Below are 24698 nucleotides of genomic sequence, written 5' to 3'. Positions count from 1 at the left end.
ATGTAAATACATCTTAAGTTATTGATTAAATTTGATGGTAGAAATCACGAAATATTTGTAATATATACTGGACTGCATACGGTACTATAGAACTGGGAAAGTAACCATCAAAATGGAAAATACAGTTCAAAGTTAGCAAGTGCAAAATGATGCACAGGGGGCAAAAAAAAACAACAACCCACAAACAAGCCCCAGCCTGTATTCTTGACGGCTTTCACGGCTGGGATCCGATGGTTGTTGTAGGTTTTTCAGAGTTCTGACTCCTATCCTCTGAAGATGCCGGCTACAGACACTGGTGAAACATTAGGAAGAAAAACCTCAAGAACACGGCCAGACAGACCGAAAAACCTACAACAACCATAAGCCCCAGCTTCATGGGATCTGGTGGAATCTTAGCTGACAATGATCAGTAGGGAAAGGAATAGTGGAGTCATAGATAGCCCAGCGAAAGTGTTGGCATAGCATGCAGGGGTTATGAAAAAGGCAGACTGCAGCATATATTGTTAGGAAAGGAACTAAAAATGAAACTGACAGTAACTCATTATACTTATTCAAATGTATGATATTGCCACACTTTGAATACTATGTATTGTTTTATAAGTACTTCTTAAAATACATATTGTCTGAAATCTGTTTGCTTACCATAGTAAGTCACAACTGGAGCAGGTTTGTTGAATTACTAGAACTTACAGAAGAACTGATTGAGCAAATCCCCACTGATTCAGTAGGCCTGCTCTAGTTGTGACTTAAAATACTAAGCAACAGGATTTCAGCCATTGTGTCACTGGAAAAGGAACAGAAAAGGAGAGCTGACATGATCAAAGGAGCACAACAACTTCCTTATGAAAGAAGACTGCAGTGTTTGTCTTGGAGAAAAGATGAACAATGGGAGATGGAGGGATGCAAGAATATAATTCCAATAATTATACTAATCCTAGAAGTGCAGAACTGGAAGGGACCCTATGGATCATAAAGCCCAGTCTCTGTCAAGAAGGAAGAATAAGGAATCAAATTCCCAGCCTCTGGCTCCACCGTCAGATACTTATGAAGAAAGTAGATGGGAAGACTTTTCTCCCTTTCTTATAACACTAGAGCGTGAGCTCATCCAGGGAGTCTGAACAGTAAAAGGTTCATGACAAATAAAAGGCAGTACTTCTTCATACGGGATTCACTGAAGAGTTCCTGCCACAAAAAGCAGTGAAAGCTGCCAACTCTGACAGGTTTAAAAGGAGATTAGAAGAATTTATGAAGGAGTCAGCCATTGGTAATCACTCGACAAGATAGCTGCATATAAGCTTTTGTATCAGAGGCTATATGCCTCTAACGATCAGTTGCTAGGGAAAAAGCAACAGGAGAGCATCAGACTCATATCTTGTTTCTGGGCTTCCCAAGGGCATCTGCTTGACCATTGTGGAAACAGAATGCCAGATAGATAGACCTCTTCTCTGATCCAATACCTTCTGCTCTGGATAGAGATGTAGGAATCTCAGTCCTCCAGATCTTATTAGAGGCAATACCCATCAGCCTTAACCGGCCCGGCCAATGGTAAGGAATGAGAGGAACTGCCACACAACATCTGGCAAGAAGCTGCAGCCTCACCTGTATTTTAGAGCTTGACAATCAGAAATTGAGTTTAAGCTAAATATTTGGTTGTACTTGGTTTTTTATACACTGAAAAGTCTGGATAATAGTTTCCTCTATAAATATCTCAAATTCTGGTGCACACTTCTTTGTAAAGAAAGGCTCCCTTGATCAAAAACCTCTCTCTGCAGAGTTGTTTCCAAATGTGTGATGACTTTGAAGAGGTTGGTTCTTTCCCAACCTGTTTCTTATCTTGTTAGTTACTGTTTTCTGTAAAATGATCCCAGCTTGGGACCACACAAAGAAAGAAAGAAAGAAATTATGGCTGTTGTCTTTAGTTCAGAAAAGACTTTTGAACCTTAGAGTGCTTTTCTATCTTCTAGCAAAGAAAAAAAGTAATTGAACTTCACCTCCATTCCTTGGGGACCAGAAGAACAACGCAGGAGGCACCTTTGAAATCTATGACCAGGCTCAAAGAGCAGCACACCAATTAATGTTAAGTGCTGGCAGCCACAAAGGCAGAATAAAGGGGGAGGGAAATGGGAGCTGGGTTGGTTAGCCTTTCAGACCATACACTGTATTTTATTTTCAATTGAAAAGGCTTCTGTAACTTCGTATTGTTATACTTTGCTGTGACTTTGCCACACTAGTAAGAGGGAATGGGGGGGGGGGGGAACAGTCACTCCTCCCTCTCCATGTTCGATATTTTCTCCAGTACAAAACATAAGCTCTTGAATTGCTCCAAATGGTAGCAGCTAATCACTTTCCTGTAACTGTAAAGCCAAAGAGGCCATCTGGGATATAGGACAATGAGTGACCCTCAGCTATCAGGTTGATTTGAAGTAAAGACAAAGAGAGCTGGCCGCCACATCTTTCTTTGCATAAAGATGTATTTTCATGAGAGTGTTCCATCGCAGCTCCTGCAGAATTCAGTAGTATCTCTGCAAAATTCCATGTTTCTAGCTCTTATTGTTTTGATATTTAGGTCAAACAAAATTCCCACAACTGAGCAAGGATTTTTTTCAGTCATAATAACGATCCAATGGAGAAACTGTAGAGGTCCCTGAAGATGTGATTTTTTTTCCTCCACATAGGTTATCTCTTTTTTTAAAATGTAGCAAATTTATTTTATAGTGACAAAAATAAATTGCAAGGGGTTCCCCCACCCTGCTCCATTAAGCCTTACTCCTTCACTATCTTATTCTAACAACTCTGTTAAACCTGTTAGGTTCAGAGGTAATAATTGTATCAAGGTCACACAGTAAGCTTCACTAGTGGGAGAAAACTGTTGTTTCTGCAGCCCTCATCTGACACGCTACCCACTCCACCATGTTGACGAAGTGCGAAAGGTACGTAGGCTTCCTGCTTCAATGAGCATCTTAGTTTGTTTTTAACCATATCACTCCAAACCACCTTACCAGCACAATAGGCTATGTGCCACTGGGCATGTGAGGTTCATTACAAAGAGAGGTAGAGTTTAGCATAAGTCTTGTTAAGTTTATATACACTTCTTCTCATATTCTGAGCAATATTACAATGGCTCAATGGTTTGGCTGTAAAAATAGGAGGAGGTGACACTATACTTTGGAAATTGTCTGGTTGCTCTTTGTTCAATAGCAACAATAGTATTCATTGTTCAAGTAATGGCAGTGGATTTTATTTTATTTTATTTTTGCAGAGAGAAGCCACTATATACCAAACAATGCTGAACAGACTGTGCTTTCCTGTCACCTCAAATAATCTCTAGTGGATGACATTTATACTGTCTAATGAGAATCACCAAAATTTTATATGTTCAATTCCAGTGGCAGTGCAATGTGGTGGAGTGATGTGACTTTCTCCTCTCCATAAAGCAAATACCTGTACCCATCTCTGAAAACCAGACTGGACAAACTGAGACCCTCTGACTTCATTGTCTCTTCACAACAACAACAACAACAACATCTCTTTGGAGGAGTTCCATAGGCATCACACCCTCTGTTCTTATGACTTACTTTACTTTAAAAAAAAAAAAAAAGAAGAAGGAAAGACACTAAGCAAATTGGATCTTAGCCCACTAAGGCATTTATACCAGAGTCCATTCTCACAGAGGAGGTTAACTGCTTGGTGAATCTCAGACCATTCCTCCAGGATGAATGAGAATGTTTGGATCATCCCTTAGTGGTACATGAGAGGGACTTCTCCAATGGGCCACAGTCAACTGGTTGTGGCATAATAAGAGAACGCATACTTGCATGGAGAATGTTCTGAATACAATCGCTGGCATCATCAGACAGGAGTAAGAAAGAATCCAACTTGAAGCACTAGAAAGCTACTACTGGCCAGATGGACTAGTGGCTGAAATGTTCCCACATCAGATAAAAGTAAATTTTTATCCCCTCATGTGTTATTTTTCCAGAGACTTCATCATACTTAATGTTAACACAAAAATATATACTGCACTGCTAGTACAAGCCATAAAAAATAGCTGCAAGTGACATATAGGCAGTCCTAAAACTGTATGCAAATGAGTTGTGGCACTTACAATAATTGGGATCACCCACATACCATTAGCCTAAGAGCAGAGCTATGAAATGTTGTGTTTCTAAACTCTGATTCAGACTTGTGGCACAATATTATGTATGTGTATTTTACAAAAATGTTCACATATACTCATATCAATGGCAGGGATATATAGTTTAGAATTAGATCATGATGTTTACATTACCTTGTTCAGCTAGAAGCCAAGCTTGGCCCTTACCTTTAAGAAACATAGCAACATCCTCCAGCTGAGGGACATTATCTTCTCTGTAGCCACAGTGCTTTGTCAGCAGGGGGAAGTTCTTCAAATATTCTCGACAAGCGTGAGTTGGATAGAGTTTAGTAAGTTCCCTGAACACGACACCCCATGTTTTTATTTCCTCAGGTGTATATTCCACTCGAGGTATTGGCTGACCACTAGCAAAATAATTATAGAACACACAATAGTTCTTGGGTTGCGGGGAGGCATATCTCCAGTTATACCCCACTGCCCTTCAAAAAGCCATACCAAATCCCCCATACTTTTTCTCCTATTTTGGAATAAATCTATTATAACGGAAGACATAGGCAGATGCATAAAGACAACACACACACAATGCCTATAACTTAGTCTTATTAAATAACCAATAGCATGTGCTGTCGAGTCTATTCCAACTATCCTTTCTGGGTTTTCTAGGTATTTTTAGATTAGGCATCCTTCAATCTTGAGAGACTATGGTAACATGCTCTGTATGGAGGACTTGGAACAGCGTCTAGTGTGGCTGAGAAGGCCAATTCGAGAGTGACAATCCCTTCCACACTGAAGAAAAATCCAATCTGTACCCTGTCCAGCTCCCTGATTTTGCTGCTTTCGTGACTGCCTCTTTGCCTTGGCTTGTTGGACAAGTAGGTACACTCAGAAATGATTTACCAGGCCTCTTTGTGGTGACACTGGGATCATACAGCTTCCCCAAGACTGAACACACAACCCCACCAGCTACACACACACACTAATTGACCCCAGATGGTCACTTTCTCAGGTGACAAAGTCAGGATTCATACTCTCAGCCATTGACTCTACAGCCAGACAATCCAATCTAATGCACTATACAAGCTGATAGTTACCTGTAGAAGCACCAAGGGACTCATGCTTAAGTTCTCCAAAACTATTTGATTGCTTGTCTGGATTGACCTCTCTGAGAGGTGCAATGTCTCCAAGAGGTACAGTGTAACTGTGTTGTGGAAGAGATTTCTTGGCCTTTACCGTGCAATGTTGGACAAGAAACTGCACTATCAAGGCTCAGGAGTGTCACTTCACTGAATGTCGTTACAGTGAAGCCTTATTTAATCATTAGTCACCTGGTTTAGCTAACATGGAAGAGAGGACAACACACTACAAGGTGACAGGTTTGAAAAAGAGAATGGAAAATGGCTTGAGTTATTAAAAGCCTGAAACATGTCCTTAGCCAATGCTTTGTTTGTTCGTTTTATTCTAGAAGCAACTATTTCTGAACTCACCCCAATTTGATTCTTTAACCAATATATTAAACGGTTAATAATGTATTTATTCTGTTTCCTAGTTGAAGGGCTGGCATCATCCATGTGCTAGCCTTGCTACTTATGATTATAGAGGATCCAAAAGAAGCTATTGGGAAATGGTGTAGCCTTCTTGTTAAGGGTGCAGATCTGGTTTCGCATGTATCTGGGACAAATGAGTTTTTAATAGCATCAGAATGGTGATGCTACCTCTGTGTAATAGTCAGTGGATGTTTTGCACATGCCCTACCTTGTATGGACAGATTGCAAATGGTTGGTCATTGCTGGTATAACAAAAGAAGTGACTATATCTTAATCCTATATCTGTCAACATCTCTAGCAAAACCTGATGCTATTGTTGTCTCCTGCTTGTCCCAAGGCTTAGCTTCATCCTAATGAATGGGAATAAGAGTTTAGTGATAAATCTTCACATAGTGTGGGGAATAACAAACTCTCAGTCCAGCTCCTAAACTTAAGAGTTTCTAGACTGTGATTTTAGAAAAACCTGTTGTTTTCTGCTCTTTATTCCCTGCATAGCCCCCGTGCTGCAGGTTTGCTTGTCAGGTACATTTCTTCATAGAAAACATCTGGGTCGTGTTGTACGAGCCAGGCATGACTGCAAGGGAAAGGTAGAAATTGGGGCCTAACTGTGGCAGTTTACAGCCTTCAGGAGTACTCAGCATGACTTGAAGAGTGGCTAGATTTCAGGCAACAACAAAGTACAATCCAGAAGAGCTAGTGTACTTATTATATATAGCATTCCGGCTTCATCAGACATATTCTTTCAGCAGTCTCTAAGATTTTTGCAAGTGGCCTCTAAACTAGATCTGTGTTATTGCCTTTTGGTTCCAGAGGTTAACGGAACCAGTTCAAGACATTTTCCTGTCTGAAGAAAATATTCCATCTCCGCTTAGCTGCATAGTAACCTAAAACTGTTGACTTATTTTGGAAGGTATGGCAGACATTTCATTACTGTCTTCCCTCATCTCTTGGCACAGAAGGCTAAACAACAAATGGTTTGCCCTTTCATGAGACCCAAAAATCATATTAAACAATGTCCAGAGCTGGTCCTGCCGTTAGAGTGGGGTTGATTTATATGTTGAAAATCAGCTTGCTTAAGGTTTGTGATTTGTCAATGAGATGTAATAATGACCCTGATTTACAAATATGAATGCCCAGGCACAGAGCTTTGAAGGAATTGTGTACCTGGGGGAAATATTGCAATAACAGGAAATAGATATTGTTCTTAATATGTGGCTTGGTTGTCAGTTATGTTCAAATCCTAGTTTAGCTTTTGAAATCCCTGGCTGGTCTTGTCCCTCGTTCACAGTCTCAGTCTTCTACCAGGAAAATCATATTTTCCATCAGGTTGTTGTGACTGTGGCAACAATTTGAATACTAATAAGTTTAGAACAACACATCGACTGAAGCATTTGGGGCTATTATTACTGAACAAAATCTCCCCCTTTTTGTTTTGTTCTTTTAAAACTTATTTCTACTCCATAAATCAGGATGTGTGTAGTATATTCTTTAGATGCAAGATATGATACCAACCCTACAGAACATACTCCACTGTCTTCCCCATGGAGACACAATCATTTGGAATTAATGTGCTTTGAGAGTGCTTATTCAGTCTGGAAATTCTCATTAAACCCAATCATCTTCTTTCCTGTCTCTAAAGTTTCACTTCATTCTTTTGCTAAGAACACACAGCTGCATCAAGGACTGTGCTGGGGAAATCTGTTGATGTCAGAATATGGTAGAAATGAATGGGCAGCACATAAAATGCTGGAAAGGCAGGATGCTTCCTGATCAATGTTTAGTTTGGCCTCAATTTTCTGATTGCAACTGGGAGAGTGCAGTCTTACATCTTCTCTGAATCCCTTTCCACCAGGAGTTCCATCTCATTCCTAGGTTTAACATTATCGTTGTTGTTATGTGCCATCAATTCATCTCCAATTTGTGGAGACCCGATATATGGGAAGTTTCAAAATGTCTTGATCTCAACTTATAGTTCTCTCCTTGTTCTCCCCTTATTCAGCTCTTGTAAATTCAAGGCTGTTCTTCTCTTAGGAAGTCAGTCTATCTCTTCTTTGGTCTCCCTCTTTTCTTGCTGCCTTCCACCTTTCCCAGCACTATTGTCTTTTCCTGAGAATCCTGCCTTCTCATGATGTGCCCAACATAGTTCAGCCTCAGTTTCATTATCATATTTCAGCCTTGATTTGATCTAAGACCCACCTGTTTGTCTTTCTGGCAATCCAGGACTCTCCTCTAGCACCTTATTTCAAATAAATCAGTTTCTTTCCTTTCAGCTTTCTTCACTTTTTAGCTCTCACATCCATGCATAATAATCATGAATACAAGAGTGTGAATGATTTTGTGTGAATGATTTTCTAATTCCTTCATTGCTGGTCTTCCAAGTCTTAGCTTTTTTCTCATTTCTTGGCTACAGTCTCCATTTGGATTGATGGAATCAAGATATACAAAATGTTTAATGATTTCAGTTTTTTCTTTGTTGAAATTAAAGTTGTGTAATTCTGTAGTTCTGATTTTTGTTTTCTTCATGTTCAACTGCAGTCCTGCTTTAGCACTTTCTTCTTTCACTAAAATTTATTTCAAGTCATTGCAGCTTTCTGCCAGTAAGATGGTGTCATCTGCATGTCTTAAATTATTGATGTTTCTTTTAGGGAGATAAAATACACATTTGTCTGACATTTTTGCTTATAGGAAACCATTCTGTCTCTCCATCTTCTATTCTAAGAGTAACCTCTTGTCCACAATATAAGTTACGCATCAAGAAAATCAAGTACTGAGGCACACCGATCTCGTTCAGAACAACCCATAATTACAAATTAAAAAGGGGGGGCAACCATCTCTTTCAAGGTAAGCAAGATTGGTCTTTTCAATTTACTTGATCTGTTTTAAATCTGAGGATGTTAAGGCCATTTGTTTCTGCATGGGGGATAAAACTGTTTTACTTTCTAAAAAAATTATAAATCAAAAACTCTTGCCCGATGTTGGGAAGGAAACAAGAGCAGTGTGTCTGTGCCAGTTTGTGTGCTGATCCAAATTCCAGTATCAGTTATAATAACTGGCAGCTTCATACATTCTTAAAATTCAGTGTATGAGATGATTGTGTGATTAAATCTTTGTCTGGACACACTCAGAAAAAACCACTCAGGTTCTTGATGGTCTCCCAAAAAGAGGAATATTTTAGATCCAAAACAAGCCTGAAATAAAGTTCATTTGGAGAACTAATGGGAGCTGCTCAAGATAGTTTGTCCCTGCCCAGAATTGGGGAATCAATCGTTCATTTGTGTGAGTTAATTAATCTACATTGTGTACACATTTAAACAGTTCACATTTTTATATATAGTTCTGAAAAACTACGGCAGCAGGAAAGCAGGGAAGATGTCAAACAGCTCAGGCTGGTTAGCCAGTCAAGTACAGTACAACCTAAGGTGAACAGAGATAAGCAAAATGAATCTGTACAGGACCATTTAGAAGATCCATATCTAAACGAAATGCTAATAGAAAACTTGAGCCTTCTGTGCCAAAATGGGAAACCTTACCATTAGAAATACCAGTCCAGAATACTTCAGAAAACTGCAAAGAAGAACTGCTCCTTCTGCTAAGGAGATGCAAATTCATTCTCTGTTCTCAGGCTGTATCCTTATTAGTTTACAGATACCTAGAATATAAAGTATTTTTATGGGCTTTTAATCATGCTCTTTTTCCTGCCAAGTTACCTCCACTGCTGCAGGAAAAAAATGCCTTATGTGCATGGAAAACCTCAAAAACCTAGACTAAAACCACAGATAAGAGGGAAAAAACTGACAATTTAAAAAGGAAAGTATAACATGAAAAGTGACTTTGACAGGCTTTGCCTGGGAGTAAATCCCATTGAATGTGCTTCAGAATATTATTCCATGGTGAGATATTCTGGGATTTGTATTTCCCATTTCAGCACAGAAGGCGCAAATGCAGACATCAAGTTGAAAAATTAATTTCTTAATACTGATCATTGAAAGAGAAAATTAAATTCATCATTGTAAACATTGAGACTGCAGATATGTATTCAATTGTTTGCATCATTGTTAATTAACTCATTACTTAAGAAAACCATGGAATTTACAGAGAAATGTCACTAGCGCATTTAGATTACTAAATGCATGTAGAATTTCAAATGAAATGTTTTAATGGTGGCAATGTCAAAGTGACAGTAAGCAGGGAGAGGTGCAGGTCCCTCGCATGTATTTAAAGCAGAGAGAGAGAGCCAGGCAGATAGAATAGACATGTTCTTCACAATGAACCATATAAACCTTCCCCCTCCTTCTCTTATCTCCACCTCCTGCAACAAATATTTTGACCACAGAAGTTGTGAATGCTGTTCATTAAGTCAAGCTCTCATTATGATGGGTGCTCATCAAGAAATTAAGTCATTGTGGCAAGGAGTGGTAAACTTAGCCCCTGGTTATAACTAAGGAATCCTGGAAAGGATCACTATAAGTCAAAATTGATATGACAACACAAAATTATTATTGTTATACCAGAAACCCAGGTATGTGTGTAAGTGTGTGCTGTTCCAAATGGGGATGCCAAGTACTCATGAAGCCACACACATAGACAAGCTCTCACTGATGAAAGCCAAGCTTTCTACTCCAACCAACAAAGAGTTGTGATCTCTTTGGTTTTGCTGGACTAAAGTCTGGCCAACAAATGTCAATGGCATAAAAAAAATCTATTGCAATCTCCTATGTATCAGGCAATTGTAGCGAACAGCCACAGTAACAGAAAGGGAAAAACCAGAGATCTGTTCAAGAAAATTGGAGATCTTAAAGGAACTTTTTGTGCAAAGATGGACATGATAAAGGACAAAAATGGTAGGGACCTCACAGAAGCAAAATACATCAAAAAGAGATGGCAAGACTACACAGAGGAATTATGCCAGAAAGATCTGGATGTCCTGGACAACACAGATAGTTTGGTTGCTGACCTTGAGCCAGACATCCTGGAGAGTGAAGTCAAGTGGGCCTTAGAAAGCATGGCTAACAACAAGGCCAGTGGAAGTGATGGCATTCCAGTGGAGCTATTTAAAATCTTAAAAGATGACACTGTTAAGGTGCTACACTGTAAAACTCAGCAGTGGCCAGAGGACTGGAAAAGATCAGTCTTCATCCCGATCCCAAAGAAGGGCAGTGTCAACGAATGCTCCAACTACCGTATAATATTTTATTTATTTTATTTATTAGATTTATACCCCGGCCCTCTAGACCATGTCTACTCGGGGCGGCTTACAAAATAAAATAGATCAATATAAAAATATATATAATCATAAAATACAATTGCAGCATTACTTAAGACAATTAATTTAAGGAAGGATTACCAAGATGGGATAACATAAGAAAAGAAAAAATAAAAGAGACTTAGTTAACTGGAGGGAAGGCCTGCTTAACTGGCTTTTAAAAACACCCAGCGAGGGTGCCAGCCGAATTTCTGTTGGAAGGGTGTTCCACAGCCGAGGGGCCACCGCCGAGAAGGCCCGGTTTCTAATTTTTTCCTTCCGGGCCTCTCTTGGCGTCAGAACCCTCAGCCGTCCCTGCTGGCTATGACGGGTGATTCGGGTAGATCTGGGTGGGAGAAGACGATCTGCCAAATATTGAGGTCCCAAACCATTTAGGGCTTTGAAGTCAACGTGGAAACGGATGGGCAACAAGTGCAAAGCAGCCAGAGTGGGGGAGATATGCTGGTGTTTTCTCACCCCACTAAGGAGCCTGGCTGCCGCATTCTGGACCACCTGAAGTTTCTGCGTCAGCCTCGAAGGCAGCCCCATGTAGAGTGTGTTACAATGGTCTAATCTTGAGATTACGAGCGCATGTACTAGAGTAGTGAGGGCCCCCCGATCAAGATATGGTCGCAGCTGAGCAATCCGCCATAGATGAAAATAGGCGGAGCGGACCATGAACGCCACCTGGGTTTCCATTGTAAACGCTGGGTCCAGATGTATCCCCAAGCTGCGGACCTCACTCTTTGCGGCAAGGGTCATCCCCCTGAAAGAAAGGGGGTTACCTATACTGCTGACGGAAGGACCACCCACCCTCAAGACCTCCGTCTTGTCCAGGTTCAGCCTCAACCCGTTCAACTGCATCCATTCCAGTAGTGTCTCCAGGCAGCCCTGGAGGGACAGAACGGCATCCACTGAGGTAGATGAAAAGGAGATGTAGAGCTGTGTGTCATCAGCATACTGGTGACACAATGCCCCACACCCCCTGATGACCCCCCCAGCAGCCTCATGTAGATATTAAACAGCATTGGAGAGATGATCAACCCCTGTGGGACCCCACAATTGAGGCTCTACGGGGCCTAGACACTCTCTCCAAGCTGTACTCTCTGGGGCCGGACCTCCAAGAAGGAACGGAGCCAAGCAAGCACTAGGACACCTATTCCTAACTCAGAGAGCCTCCCCAGGAGGATACCGTGATCAATGGTATCAAAGGCCGCTGAGATGTCAAGGAGGACAAACAGGGACATATTGCACCCATCGGCCTCCCTCAACAGGTCATCCATCAGTGCGACCAGTGCCTTTTCAGTACCATAGCGCGGCCTGAAGCCCAACTGGAATGGGTCCAGAGCGCTGGTTTCGTCCAAAAGCACCTGGAGCTGATCTGCCACCACCCTCTCAACCATAACTGCACTCATTTCACATGCTAGCAAGGTTATGCTCAAAATCCTACAAGGTAGGCCTCAGCAGTATGTGGGCCGAGAACTCCCAGAAGTACAAGCTGGATTTCAAAGGGGCAGAGGAACTAGAGACCAAATTACTAACATGCGCTGGATTATGGCGAAAGCCAGAGAGTTCCAGAAAAACATCTACTTCTGCTTCATTGACTACGCAAAAGCCTTTTACTGTGTCGACCACAACAAACTATGGAAAGTTCTTAAAGAAATGTGAGTGCTTGACCACATTATCTATCTCCTAAGAAATCTATATGTGGGACAGGAAGCAACAGTTAGAACTGGATATGGAACAACTGATTGGTTCAAAATTGGGAATGGAGTACGACAAGGTTGTATATTGTCCCCCGGCTTATTTAACATATATGCAGAATACATCAAGTGAAAGGCAGGACTGGATGAATCCCATGCAGGAATTAAGACTGCCAGAAGAAATATCAAGAACCTCAGATATGCAGATGATACCACTCTGATGGCAGAAAGTGAGGAGGAATTAAAGAACCCTTAATGAGGGTGAAAGAGGAGAAAGCAAAAAATGGTCTAAAGCTCAACATAAAAAAAAGAAGAAGATCATGGCCATTGGTCCCATCACCTCCTGGGAAATAGAAGGGGAAGATATGGAGGCAGTGACAGATTTTACTTTCTTGGGCTCCATGATTACTGCAGATGGTGACAGCAGCCACAGAATTAAAAGACACCTACTTGTTGGGAGGAAAGCAATGACAAACCTAGACAACATCTTAAAAAGCGGAGACATCATCTTGCCAACAAAAGTCTGCATGGTCAAAACTATGGTTTTTCTAGTAGTGATGTATGGAAGTGAGAGCTGGACCACAAAGAAAGCTGACTGCCAAAGAATTGATGCTTTTGAACTGTGGTGCTGGAGGAGACTCTTGAGAGTCCCCTGGACTGCAAGGAGAACAAACCTATCCATTTTGTAGGAAATCAACCCTCAGTGCTCAGTGGAAGGACAGATCCTGAAGCTGAGGCTCCAATACTTTGGCCATCTCATGAGAAGAGAAGATTCCCTGGAAAAGACCCTGGTGTTGAGAAAGTGTGAAGGCAAGAGGAGAAGAGGATGACAGAGGATGAGATGGTTGGACAGTATCATCGAAGCGACCAACATGAATTTAACCAAACTCTGGGAGGCAGTGGAAGACAAGAGGGCTTGGTGTGCTCTGGTCCATGGGGTCACAAATAGATGGATACAACTTAAAAACAACAATCACTCCGCCAGTCCTTACTGGATCTCTTGTTTTTTTTTAATTTAATGCATTCCTATCCCACCTTCCATGTTGAATGAACTCAATATATCATGAAGTTCCTAGGAAGTCTCTTGTTCAACCATATTCAAACCTGCTTGGTTTCAGCAAGGTGCCTGCAGCATTTCTCAGCATCCTTCTTCCTCTAACAGATGCTCTTTAATACATCCAGTTTTACCTGGGAATGATTTGTCTTTGGAATGCTGGAGAGCTACTGGGATACTGAGCTAGATGTATCAATACCTTTTCTCTACATAAGGTACTTTCCTGTGTTCCACAAATCAAGTCAATTCACATGTACAAATCAGCTCAATTCATATGTTCACCATCCAAATTAGTCCACACTTTAACAGTTGTCATTTCCTGATTGTGAAGTTCACAATAAGAAGAAGCAATCTGTGCATACTTTCTGAATCAGTAGCAATTCTATTGGGGCTTTAAAAAGTTAATACTCACTATTTATAACTCATGGCAACATCTACAAAATATTTTCTTCTCTGCCGATACACGTTGTCTTTAAACCCCTAAAGTAAAAACAGAACAAAGCAAAAGTAGAATTAAAATTAAAAAGAAAGAAAATCAACAGGAGGGACATTTAAAGCACTGGTTTTTAACCTTTGTTACTCAGATGTTTTTGGACTGCAACTCCCAGAAACCTTCACCATCAGCTCTGCTGGCTGGGGTTTCTGGGAGTTGCAGTTCAAAAACACCTGAGTAACAAAAGTTAAGAACCACTGATTTAAAGAAATCATCACATTGTTTTCAAAAGCTTATTTTTGTTCTAATACATACCACCTACAGAGCTACTAGCAAACACAATGAAGGCACATGTTGTGGGAAGAAAGCCAATCCTCATTTATTTATTTATTTATTTATTTATTTATTTATTTATTTATTTATTTATTTATTTATTTATTTATTTATTTATTTATTTATTCATTCATTCATTCATTCATTCATTCATTCATTCATTCATTCATTCATTTATTTGGACTTCTACCCCGCCCATCTAGACCAAAGGTCTATTCTGGGTGGCATTATAATTTCTATAAACAGTAAACCCAATAAACATACAGTATACCATAAATTCAAAATGGCAAAAATGACTAAATTTAATGAAATCTTCCAGTCCATTACTGTAGGCAACCACTTGAATTGAATTAATCTGCAGCAAGGAGTTTGAAGACTAAACCTCCAAATTCTGATAAAAAAATATTTTCATCTGCGCTTTCACCAAGTAAGACACTTAAGGTGTTATTTATAACCTCAGCTTCCAAAATTTGCTTTCCTCAAGTGAAACATTGAGGCTTTCGTTACAATATCACCTCCCACAAACTGCTCCGTTTGGCCTACAATTATAGTTTTACATGTCCACAAAAAAAGGCCAGGCCCAGCACAACACATTTGACTGCCTGAGACCGAAGAGTAGACGGCACCTCTCAGTCACCCATATCAATATATGCTAGCCAAAGGTATTAATTTGGCACCTGGGACATTAAACCCCAATGATATTTTTGCCCTTCCCAGGCAGGAAGAATATAAAGATACCAATTTGAGTGCCTAACAGTTTCGTTACCCTATCAATGACACCCAAAATTTGCTACTGCTGCTGCTGCTTCAGGTGGATGATGCACCGTCCCTCAGAAAAGGCTCAGGGTCTGAACTCTGACAAAATTACATGGGGTCAAGACCTGGAGCCTGAAAACATTCTGTTTTCAATCTCACAGAACAACTCAGTGAGACAGCTGTCTATGTTGGCTGGGGAATTCTAGGAGTTATAGACCAGAAAAATAGTTTTTTACTATTTCTGTCAGAAACATCTTATGGAATTTATTAATCTCCTTTATTTGCTTATTTATCAATACGGTTGTTTATATTTCACTTTCAGTATATAAATCCCTCTTTTAAGATTGTTTACAACTAACATAAAGATTTATATTTTATAACAACAGGAGATAATATCAACATAGAAGCAGCAGGGCTTCTCTCAGAGCAGGTGGTGGTGGTAATTATCTCAAGAAGAAGCGAGGGTATGGAACAATCCAGCTGGAGTAGATAGTGACACAAAAATTGGAAATTTATTTCAGCCAAAGGGCTGAATTCCATTTCTAGAAGTTCATGGCACTGAGAAAAGGACAGGACCAAAAATACCAGTAAATTTTATCTTAAAAGTCAGTGTCAGTAACTAAGCTCTAACACCAACCTTTTAGAATGGAAAAAGGGTAGGTGGGTACAAGTTTGAGAATTATCAAACCTTGGTGTCATGGGGAGGGGGGATAGTCATGTAGGGAATCTCTGATGATTAGGACCACAGGAGGGTTAGATATTGCCCAGATTTTAGGTTCTCCTTCCTGCTTTCAGATTTTCTTTGTCAGTCTGCTTGCCTGCCTCTCCTAGAACCCTTCATCCAGGACAGTTGGCAGTTGATTGCACTGAGGGGAGGACATTTCAGCTGGTTCAAGCTTTTATCCTTGCTTCCTTCCCTCTCCCTCCTGAGAATTTTGAATGTTGAAAGGTCCAGAGAGAAGTATAAACCTGTATTTTCTTCCCATGCTTCTATTCACTGTGAGAATGAAAATTGATGTTAAGTGATTTTAGGTCATCAGCCCAAAGAGTAACTGGGCCTGAGGGCCCTTCAGGTTGAAAACGGAATTATAAATGTAATTTAAATTAATATAATTTTTTTAAAAAAAAACTGTGCTACCATAACTGTAGGGTAGAAAAGTTCTTCCCCTTAGAACAAATGACTTGAGATTATCCTTGATACTGTTTTGCTTCAAGCTATCTATGCTTAAGGTAAAATGGAAATGAGGAAGTTTTAATAGAAAGTATCCAGTCAAAACCAGCAGTATAACCACTGCCCTACACAATGTTGAGCTCTAGTTTGTACCTAAAGGCTAAAATAAAAAAAATAGCAATTTAATAATTTTAGCAAATTTTGCCTCCAGTATGTTTTATGTTCTACAAAAATTATGTTGGCTAGCTTTCCTGTGGTAAAGCATAGCTGTGGTAAAACCATAATGTTCCCTCAAAGTAAATATTTACATTGAAACATTTTAAACAAACACAGACAAAGATTTTTCCTGCCTCACTCTTTCTGTTGCTGGTATTTAAACACCACTCACTCGTTCATGTTCCACATGGTTAACAAACACAGGAAAAAGAAAGGAAGGCTCGGCTGCCAGCATGCCCCCATAGACATGTGTGTTTGAGAAGTGAGTCTATCCATAGTAACACACCTCAAATAAGTTACCTTTTTTTGATAACAGCTCCCAGAATCCCCCAGCCAACATTCCAAAAAGTACTTGGAAGTTTCTGGGAGTTGCAGTTGAACAAAGTAAGTTTCCAAGCTTGGTCTCATGCCCTCAGATTTGGGAACACCTGAGCATCAGGGCTTGAGAACAGAAGCAAAAATCAAGAAATGAGGGTCAAATCAAATATACATTACAAATACTTGTGAGCAGAATGGCTCCTACTAACCATAGCTTTGCTATCCAACTGTACAATACTATATTTATAGTTCAAAGACTTTGTAAAGGGATGTGAAGACATATGTTGGCAAAAATAATTTCAGAATGGAGGTAGAAAGACAACTGGAGAAAGAGATGAGATAAAGGTCACAACTCCCAGATGGGTCTTTATTGTCTTTCTTTAACCCTTGCAGTTTATCTACAATTGTGTAAAATGCTTTAGAAAAGGATCCCCATCTGTACAGTAGGACATGTATGCTAAAGGTTATATTTCCTGAGAGACCAGAAAGATCATAACTGGGAAAGATTTCCATCTCCTTTTGCCCTAGAAATTGCACAGAAAATTGTTGTTTTCTCAGGCAGATATTTGCGATGTCTCTTCAGTTTCAAATTATGAGCCTACTCGGCTGCCTCAGAAACCAACACATTGAGCACCAAAGAAAAATAAAAAATGTGTTGTGCTGAGTTTGGCATTAAGGAAGTTAACATGTACAGCTGTCCCATGCACCTACCTATTTCCTGCCATTTGGTGAGCTGTTTGTGACTGCCACATGTTTTCCATATTTAAAGTACTATATTGTTAGAATTTTGCATCTGTGGTTCTTAAAATTCCCCTGACATGCTATATGTGGAAATTAAGGGGAAAGATGTGAATTTTCCTGTTCTTCATATCACTGCTTCTTTGGGCATAAAAGCATGATTTCTCCTTGCATTAGAGGCTAATACCTGCCATTCTCTCAGATTGGATGTGAGCTAATTATGCTTATGCTGTATCTCTGTGACTAAGTGCCCTTCCAAGGTATGCCTGCTGGCTGTGAAAACACCCTTTTCTATCATGAAGGGTGTGTGTGTGTGTGTGTGTGTGTGTGTACTTGTTTTCCCTCTCAACTCTTCAGCTTCTTGGAATTTCTACCACAAAGATAAATGAGTGGTATAAAGGCCAGTGGTAGCCTTTTGGACTTGGGCCTTCCACTCACAATAAGGACCCAACGATTGTTCAAGCAACTGTTATGTCCCAGAGAACATATCTGCTCGATTGTGTAAACCCATCAAGCTTGATAGGAAATGCTAGTATTCACTGTAATGATTAGCTGCTGCATTTTCTCAAGCATTTTTGATGGTGTTAACATGGAGACCTTACTCCAGCATCTCAGCTGAAATGCCTGGTCACTGACTGACATGTAGAAAAAAAATCCAGGGGGAAGAAATTGTGGAAGAGAACAAGGTAAAACTTACCCTGCAAGGATACTGTCTTGTAAAGAGCTATTGAAATGTCTGTATACCCCAAGCTTCCTAAATACAGTGGTGCCTCACTTTACGATTGCCCCGTTTAACGACAAAATCGCATTACGACGAAGTTTTTGCGATCGCAAAATGATGTTTCCTATGGGGGAATTTCACTTTGTGATGATCGGTTCCCTGCTTCGGGAACCAATTCTTCGCAAAATGATGATTTTCCAACAGCTGATAGGTGATTTCAAAATGGCTGCCGGGTAAACAAAATGGCCCCTGCTGTTTTCTGGGATGGATTCCTCGCATTATAAACACCGAAAATGGCTGCCCTATGGAGGATCTTCGATGGACGGTGAGTTTCAAGCCCTTTGGAACGCATTAAACGGGTTTTAATGCATTTCAATGGGTTTTTTCTTTTCGCATTACGACGTTTTAGTTCTACAGCGATTTCGCTGGAATGAATTAACGTCGTAATGCGAGGCAACACTGTATTCAGCATTGATATTAATCCTCCAATCTCCAGTGATGACATTCACAAACATTTGAGAATGTGTGCCACTCAACACAGTAACACAGAGACACCCAGTCCAGATGTTTTAAAATTCAATGTCCAACATTGTATCTATATTATCAGAATGGCTGATCTATGCTGTTGTGTAACCCTCCAGCCATTGTTTTTATGTTGTTTTTATTCATTCCTTTTACCATGCCTGGAGATTCTGGGTTTTGTTGTCCCCAAAGGAGCTTTTCAGAACCCCAGCCCCTGATAAGTCTTAAGGGATGATGGGAACAGCACTTCTTGAATATCTAGAGGGCATCACACTCCCCATTCTTGGTTTAACATCATCACATTTAAAGCAAGTGCTGAGGTTAATCCTGGTTGGGGTAGAGTGGGAGGAGGCAATGAAGGCTAAACATATTATTCCAATAGGTTAATTTCCCCTAGCTTTGTATTCATAGTTTTTGGCAGTGTATGAACCTATGGAGAGTGTTAAATATGAGGCAAGGCAATACTGCTGTATTAAAAACAGGAGGGAAAACACAACAAAACTACATGCCAGCTGCATTCCTGCTGAGGATGAAGTATGTCGTGATTTCTGCTTTATAATTATCTCCCTGAGTATGAGCAGCTTTTTAAAGGCTGTCTTCTTTCTCCTCCCACATCAAAAGGAACATTATTTTAAGGGAACTTATGGCATTGTGTGTGATTATATGTATTACAGGGGTTTCTTGTTTGTTGTTTTTTAAGGAAATCTACCGTTGTATGATGGGAATGGAGGACTGGAAGTGATCTCTCCACAGTTCTTCAGTGCTTTTCTTATGCAAAAGCTGCATTCTATAAATTTATATAAGTCCATGTATACTTTTATCATTTAGCAAACATTCCTGATGGCAGCTTTCAACACAGAAATATGACACAAATATCTCACACAATCTGAATGATGACTCATTGCCTGAGACAACAGAAAACAGTACAGGATTGTCTTCTATTGCCTCAGAGGATAGGATTAAGCCTATTGGACTGCTGATATCAAGAGAAAGCAACATCAGTAAGGCAAAGGATGTGGTTCAGTGGTGGAGAATATGCTTGACAGATAGAAGATCCACATTGTCCCTATTATCTTCAGGGTGGGCTGTAGAAGATTGTCTGAAATCTGAGAAAGTTGCTGTCAGTCAGTGTAGATATTACTAAGCTGCATGGATCAAGGGCCAGAAGGTATAAAGCAGCTTTCTGTGCTCTCCCTAAGAACAGTTGTAGGACTGAGCCAATTGCCTAGGACATTGGTGAAATCCACCTCACTGGAGTCCCTTGAGCAGAGACTAGACAGTTTTTGAATAGCTGCTGAGTTAACCAAATGGTTGGATTTGATGGCTTACAAGCCTCCATGGTTCCGTGCAGCAAATTGGCACTGCAGTAAGGCAGCTTCAGAGAGACTTCATTCAATAAGTGAAAAGATATTAATTACAACAGAACATGGATTTCATGCACCTCTTTTTCTGTGAAGGCAGTTGGACTTATCAATGACCTAAAGGTATTGCCTGTAGTGAATAAATTGATCTAATCTAAGAAAAATCCTCCCGACTACTTCAATCCAAATTTCATAATTTTCTTCTGGCAATGTTATACATCAGTCTAATAAATTTATTGTTTGTTCCACAGGTCTTGGAGTTAGAAAGAAAATATTACAAACTATGATTAGGTCCCACTTGACAGAGTTGTTGTAATTCAAATATCTTAGAAAATTTGCTTTTGGGTCTTCAACTATCAACTATTATGACAAGTGTGCTGTAACAATGTATGAAGGGCATTCAAAGGTTTTAGGAAAGGCATTCTTTTGTGTTGCTTTTGTTACTATTCTGTATTTTATTTGTAATGTTAATTGCCTTGGGCAAGATTTGGTAGAAAGACAGGATTTCACTAAATAATCATTGTTATTAATGTACAGTTAAAAACGAAAATATTATTATTATTGACAACTGGATTCAGCCATTACCATATAGTATCTGCATTCAGCAGTTCATATTACTCTCCCTTTCTCTACATATTTACTTTACCACCTTCCACTGACACTTCTTAAATACTTACAGGGTGGTCTGCATCTAGTTCGGAGCCATACATTAGAACCCTTTGAGAACATTTGTCTAATTCAGCAATCTTCCTGGGAAACCAAGGAACGCAATCAAGCTCTGGAAAAAAATAGAGTGATTGGAGGCATCAGATTCTAGTGGCTTCTTCACAATGCTGCACTAATTTAAAAATAAAATGAAAGGGGAAGAGGGCGATCTTGCCTTCCTCATCGGTCCAGATGTTTTCTGGTGGATTCAGGGTGACAATGTTTGTTTCATACTTTAACAACTGAATGAGCTCATTGAATTGCTTCTTGCTGCAGTCACAGTCAACAAAAATTTCTACTTCTGAATTTCTTCTCTTGGATTTCCTTGATTCAATATGAACCATACTCACATGTTTCTCCTGTGGGCAGAAGAAGGACCAGTTCACTGACATACTAAATTCACTTAGGACAACAATGGTTTAGTGGCTGTATCTTAATAAATTGCCATTTGATATGCAGATGAAGACATTAATTTAAATGTTTGCAATTTTTGTTGAATATGCCTTCTATAAAATCAGAATGTATTCATTGCTCATTAAACATTGAGGATGGTAACTATAAATAACATAGGATAATTAAAAGTGATTTACCAGGGCAATTTCATATAAACAGTTTTTAATTGTAACACACACACACACAAAATTTAGTGCCAAATTTATAGGCAGAATAAATAAATGGAGAAGAAATGACATTGATGATGTAGAATAATATCTCAGTCTTTTTTAGGTCCAGTAAGCACTATTGCTGAAGCACATAGATGCTTTTATTGGTCTTGGATACCTGGAAAGCACATCATTATATACATTTCCTAGTGCAGTCAATGAAACTATTATCTTTGTGAATAAACAGACTGAACACTTGTGATGACCTAACGCACATAGCAGCTGTGTGAGTGGAAAGACAAAGCCAATTCAGGACAGATTAAAGAGCTATGGATCCATTTATGTGAGGAGAAAACAGCTCTTAAGGCAGAAGAGAGCAAATTCCCAGTATTGAGAGGTTCTACATTCCATACCCCAGTTCATTGGGGTCATGAAGCTTCCCACCATCAAAGTTCAGCAGCAACTGCAGCTATTCTTTATGATGGAGGGTGGTGGCAGAAACACACTTCTACATCATAAAAACCTGTGGACTGATAGGATAGCAACAATGTGAAGACCTTTGTTTTTGCTAAATGGCATAGATAGATTTCAGGGATAGAGTTCTGTCAGTGACAGCAGTTTGATTTGTGAAAAGGTGTATGAAGGCTGGAGGGAAACATGTCACTTGATCTCAAGCAATAAAATGCTTTAAAAGTTCAGCTCAGCAGTTTGAACTGAACACTAAAAAAGAGCAGTGGACAAGAAATGTGAACAGAAAACTATTGTTAGGACAGAATGTCAAGAAATAGAATGATTTCCCATTGACAAAGGTACCAGGCATGATCTATTTTATCTCCCAATCAGTTTAAACTAGTGTTTCCCAACCTTGGGACCCCAGATGGACTAAAACTCTCATAAGCCTTCACCATTACCTGTGCTGGGGGTTGCAATCCAAGAACATCTGGGGATACAAGGTTGGGAACGCCTGGTTTAAATTGTATGCAGAAGATGTCACACAGAAAGCTGGATTAGACTCAGAGGACGAAAGAATGAAAATTAGTGGAACCAACATCAGTAATTTAAGACATGCAGATGACACCATATTACTGGCAGAAAGCAGCAATGACTTTAGAAAGACTTCTAATGAAGGCGGAAGGAGAACATGCAAAAGCAGGACTATAATTGAATATCAAGATGATAAAATCTTGAATGCAGAAGAATCACGTAACTTTAATGCTGCCAATGCAGTCACTGAAATTGTTAAAGAGCTTCTAGATTTTTGTTCGATCATCAATAAAAATGTGGACTGCAGCCAAGAAATCAGAAGAAGATTGAGACCTTGAAGGGCAGCTATGAAAAAACTGAAAAAGATCATCAAGCATAAGGGTGTGTCATTGGAGACCAAAGTCAAGATCAAACGTACTAAAATAATAATCACTGCAATGTACAGATGCAAAAGCTGGACAATAAAGTTGCTGATAAGGAACTAACCAATTCATCTGAAATACACAATGTTGAAGGAGAGTTTTATGGAACTATAGGCTTCCACAACAAAAATTAAATGCTTAATCACACACTTGCTAAATCAATTCAAGCCTGAATTCTCTTTATAAGGAAACACGATTAAAGTGAGGTTCTTGCAATCTGGGCACATCATGACCTGACTCAACCAGTTGGAAAAGACAATGGCACCAGGAAGAGTTGAAGGTAGCAAGAAAAGAGGAAGATTAAATATGACTTTGCCAGACCTGACGAGTGCTGTTAATGAAGGACCTTTTTGGAAGTCTCTTCTAGGGACATCATAAGCAACCTCAGAGCACATAACAAGAAGAAAGATACATTGTAAAATTCAGAGGCTTCTGCACATACTAAAAGGTATCACAGTTGTATAATGAAGATGTAACCAGCACATGAATTACTAAAGCTAGGCCTGATTTGTCTGGGAAAGGCCACAGTGACTACACCAGTTGAAAGCCACAAAACATACTCCCAGCCATCACAATTAGCTTTGGACATCCATAGGTGTAGAAGTTCCCCTCAAATAAGAACATTATATTCCAAAGTCCATTTCATTCAGAATAGAATGAATCGCTTACCTACCCTCAGATTAACAGCTATTAATCCACAAAATGCCTCAGATTCAATAAACACACATATATGTGTGATAACATCCATGTTCATGCTTTGCAAAAAGATGCAGCTTTTTTTTTTACCTGGAAAAGTCTGAGAGCTTTTACCAAGCCACCAACTTCATTTTTCAAAGAAAACACCACAGCGGTCTTGCCACTTTCTGACGTTGATTCATGCTTTCCTGCACCTTTATTACCTTTTTTGTCATCATTTCTACCAGAACTGGTTCTGTTTAGCTGAAAGAAAATAGATACAGAATACAAGAATTTTTATGTACTCCTCAAAAAAACATTAAGCTTTCCTTTCAAGCAGACTCTTCTTGTTTGATTTTATAAAATAGATATCTCAGAGTGGAAGTTCTTTTCCCCTTCTTTTCAAAAAGCATATTCAGAAAAAGAATTATGGGTTACAAGAAAGCATGAAATATTATACTTTAAAAGATCACAAAAAAGAATTATGGAATATATCATCAGACTGTTACAACTCCGGTTATTCTTCTGCTGTGTGCCTTGCATCTACTGCCAAGGAAAAAGTAAACTTTGCAGGGTCCTATAGCTTCTCAGTTCTAAATAATCTCAAATGTAAGTCTTCACACACTTTATATCACTGGCAGTTTTTCTTAATGGATCTGTTTATGGGTGGGCAAAGGGGAGATCTACCATATCATTTTTTAAAAAAAACTTGGAATAATATGAAAATTACATTTTCAGTCTGCTTCTCTTTGAATTGCTTGTGCTTGCTGCTGAATTCCTCTTGCTTGTGGGTTATTGTGTGGTTAGAATGAGATTTAAGGGAATTGTCCCATTGAGGGATAAAGGGATCTCTCAGTTCCCCACAGTTTAACTTAATATATAAGGAATGTGAGTTTGTGCAAGCTCCTATCAAAATAAAGACCAAATTCCTGACCATTTTGCTCTGGCCAACGCAAGAGGGGTGCCTATTTCCAATATGGCTGGGATCATGTCATATCTCCTGGTGGCTTAAAATGAAGGATCCCTTAGAAGTGGCAAACTTTATGATTACCACAAACGTGAAGCCAGACTTGTTATCCAAAGC

General features: G+C 39.6%; 1 protein-coding gene across 1 annotated transcript in view; it reads right to left on the bottom strand.

The window, feature by feature from the left end:
* The window catches only part of TPH2 (tryptophan hydroxylase 2), a 79105-nt gene that overhangs the window by 48490 nt on the left and 5917 nt on the right, over window positions 1-24698 (bottom strand). Inside the window, 5 exon segments of the mRNA XM_073000373.2 lie at window positions 4322-4518; window positions 14070-14137; window positions 20904-21049; window positions 21107-21290; window positions 23726-23878. Of these exon segments, the coding sequence (XP_072856474.1) occupies window positions 4322-4518; window positions 14070-14137; window positions 20904-21049; window positions 21107-21290; window positions 23726-23878 (748 nt within the window).

The sequence above is a fragment of the Pogona vitticeps genome, chromosome 5 (assembly GCF_051106095.1).
Source record: "Pogona vitticeps strain Pit_001003342236 chromosome 5, PviZW2.1, whole genome shotgun sequence".
NCBI classification, from domain to species: Eukaryota; Metazoa; Chordata; class Lepidosauria; order Squamata; family Agamidae; genus Pogona; species Pogona vitticeps.
This window is presented reverse-complemented; position numbering and strand designations above follow the sequence as displayed.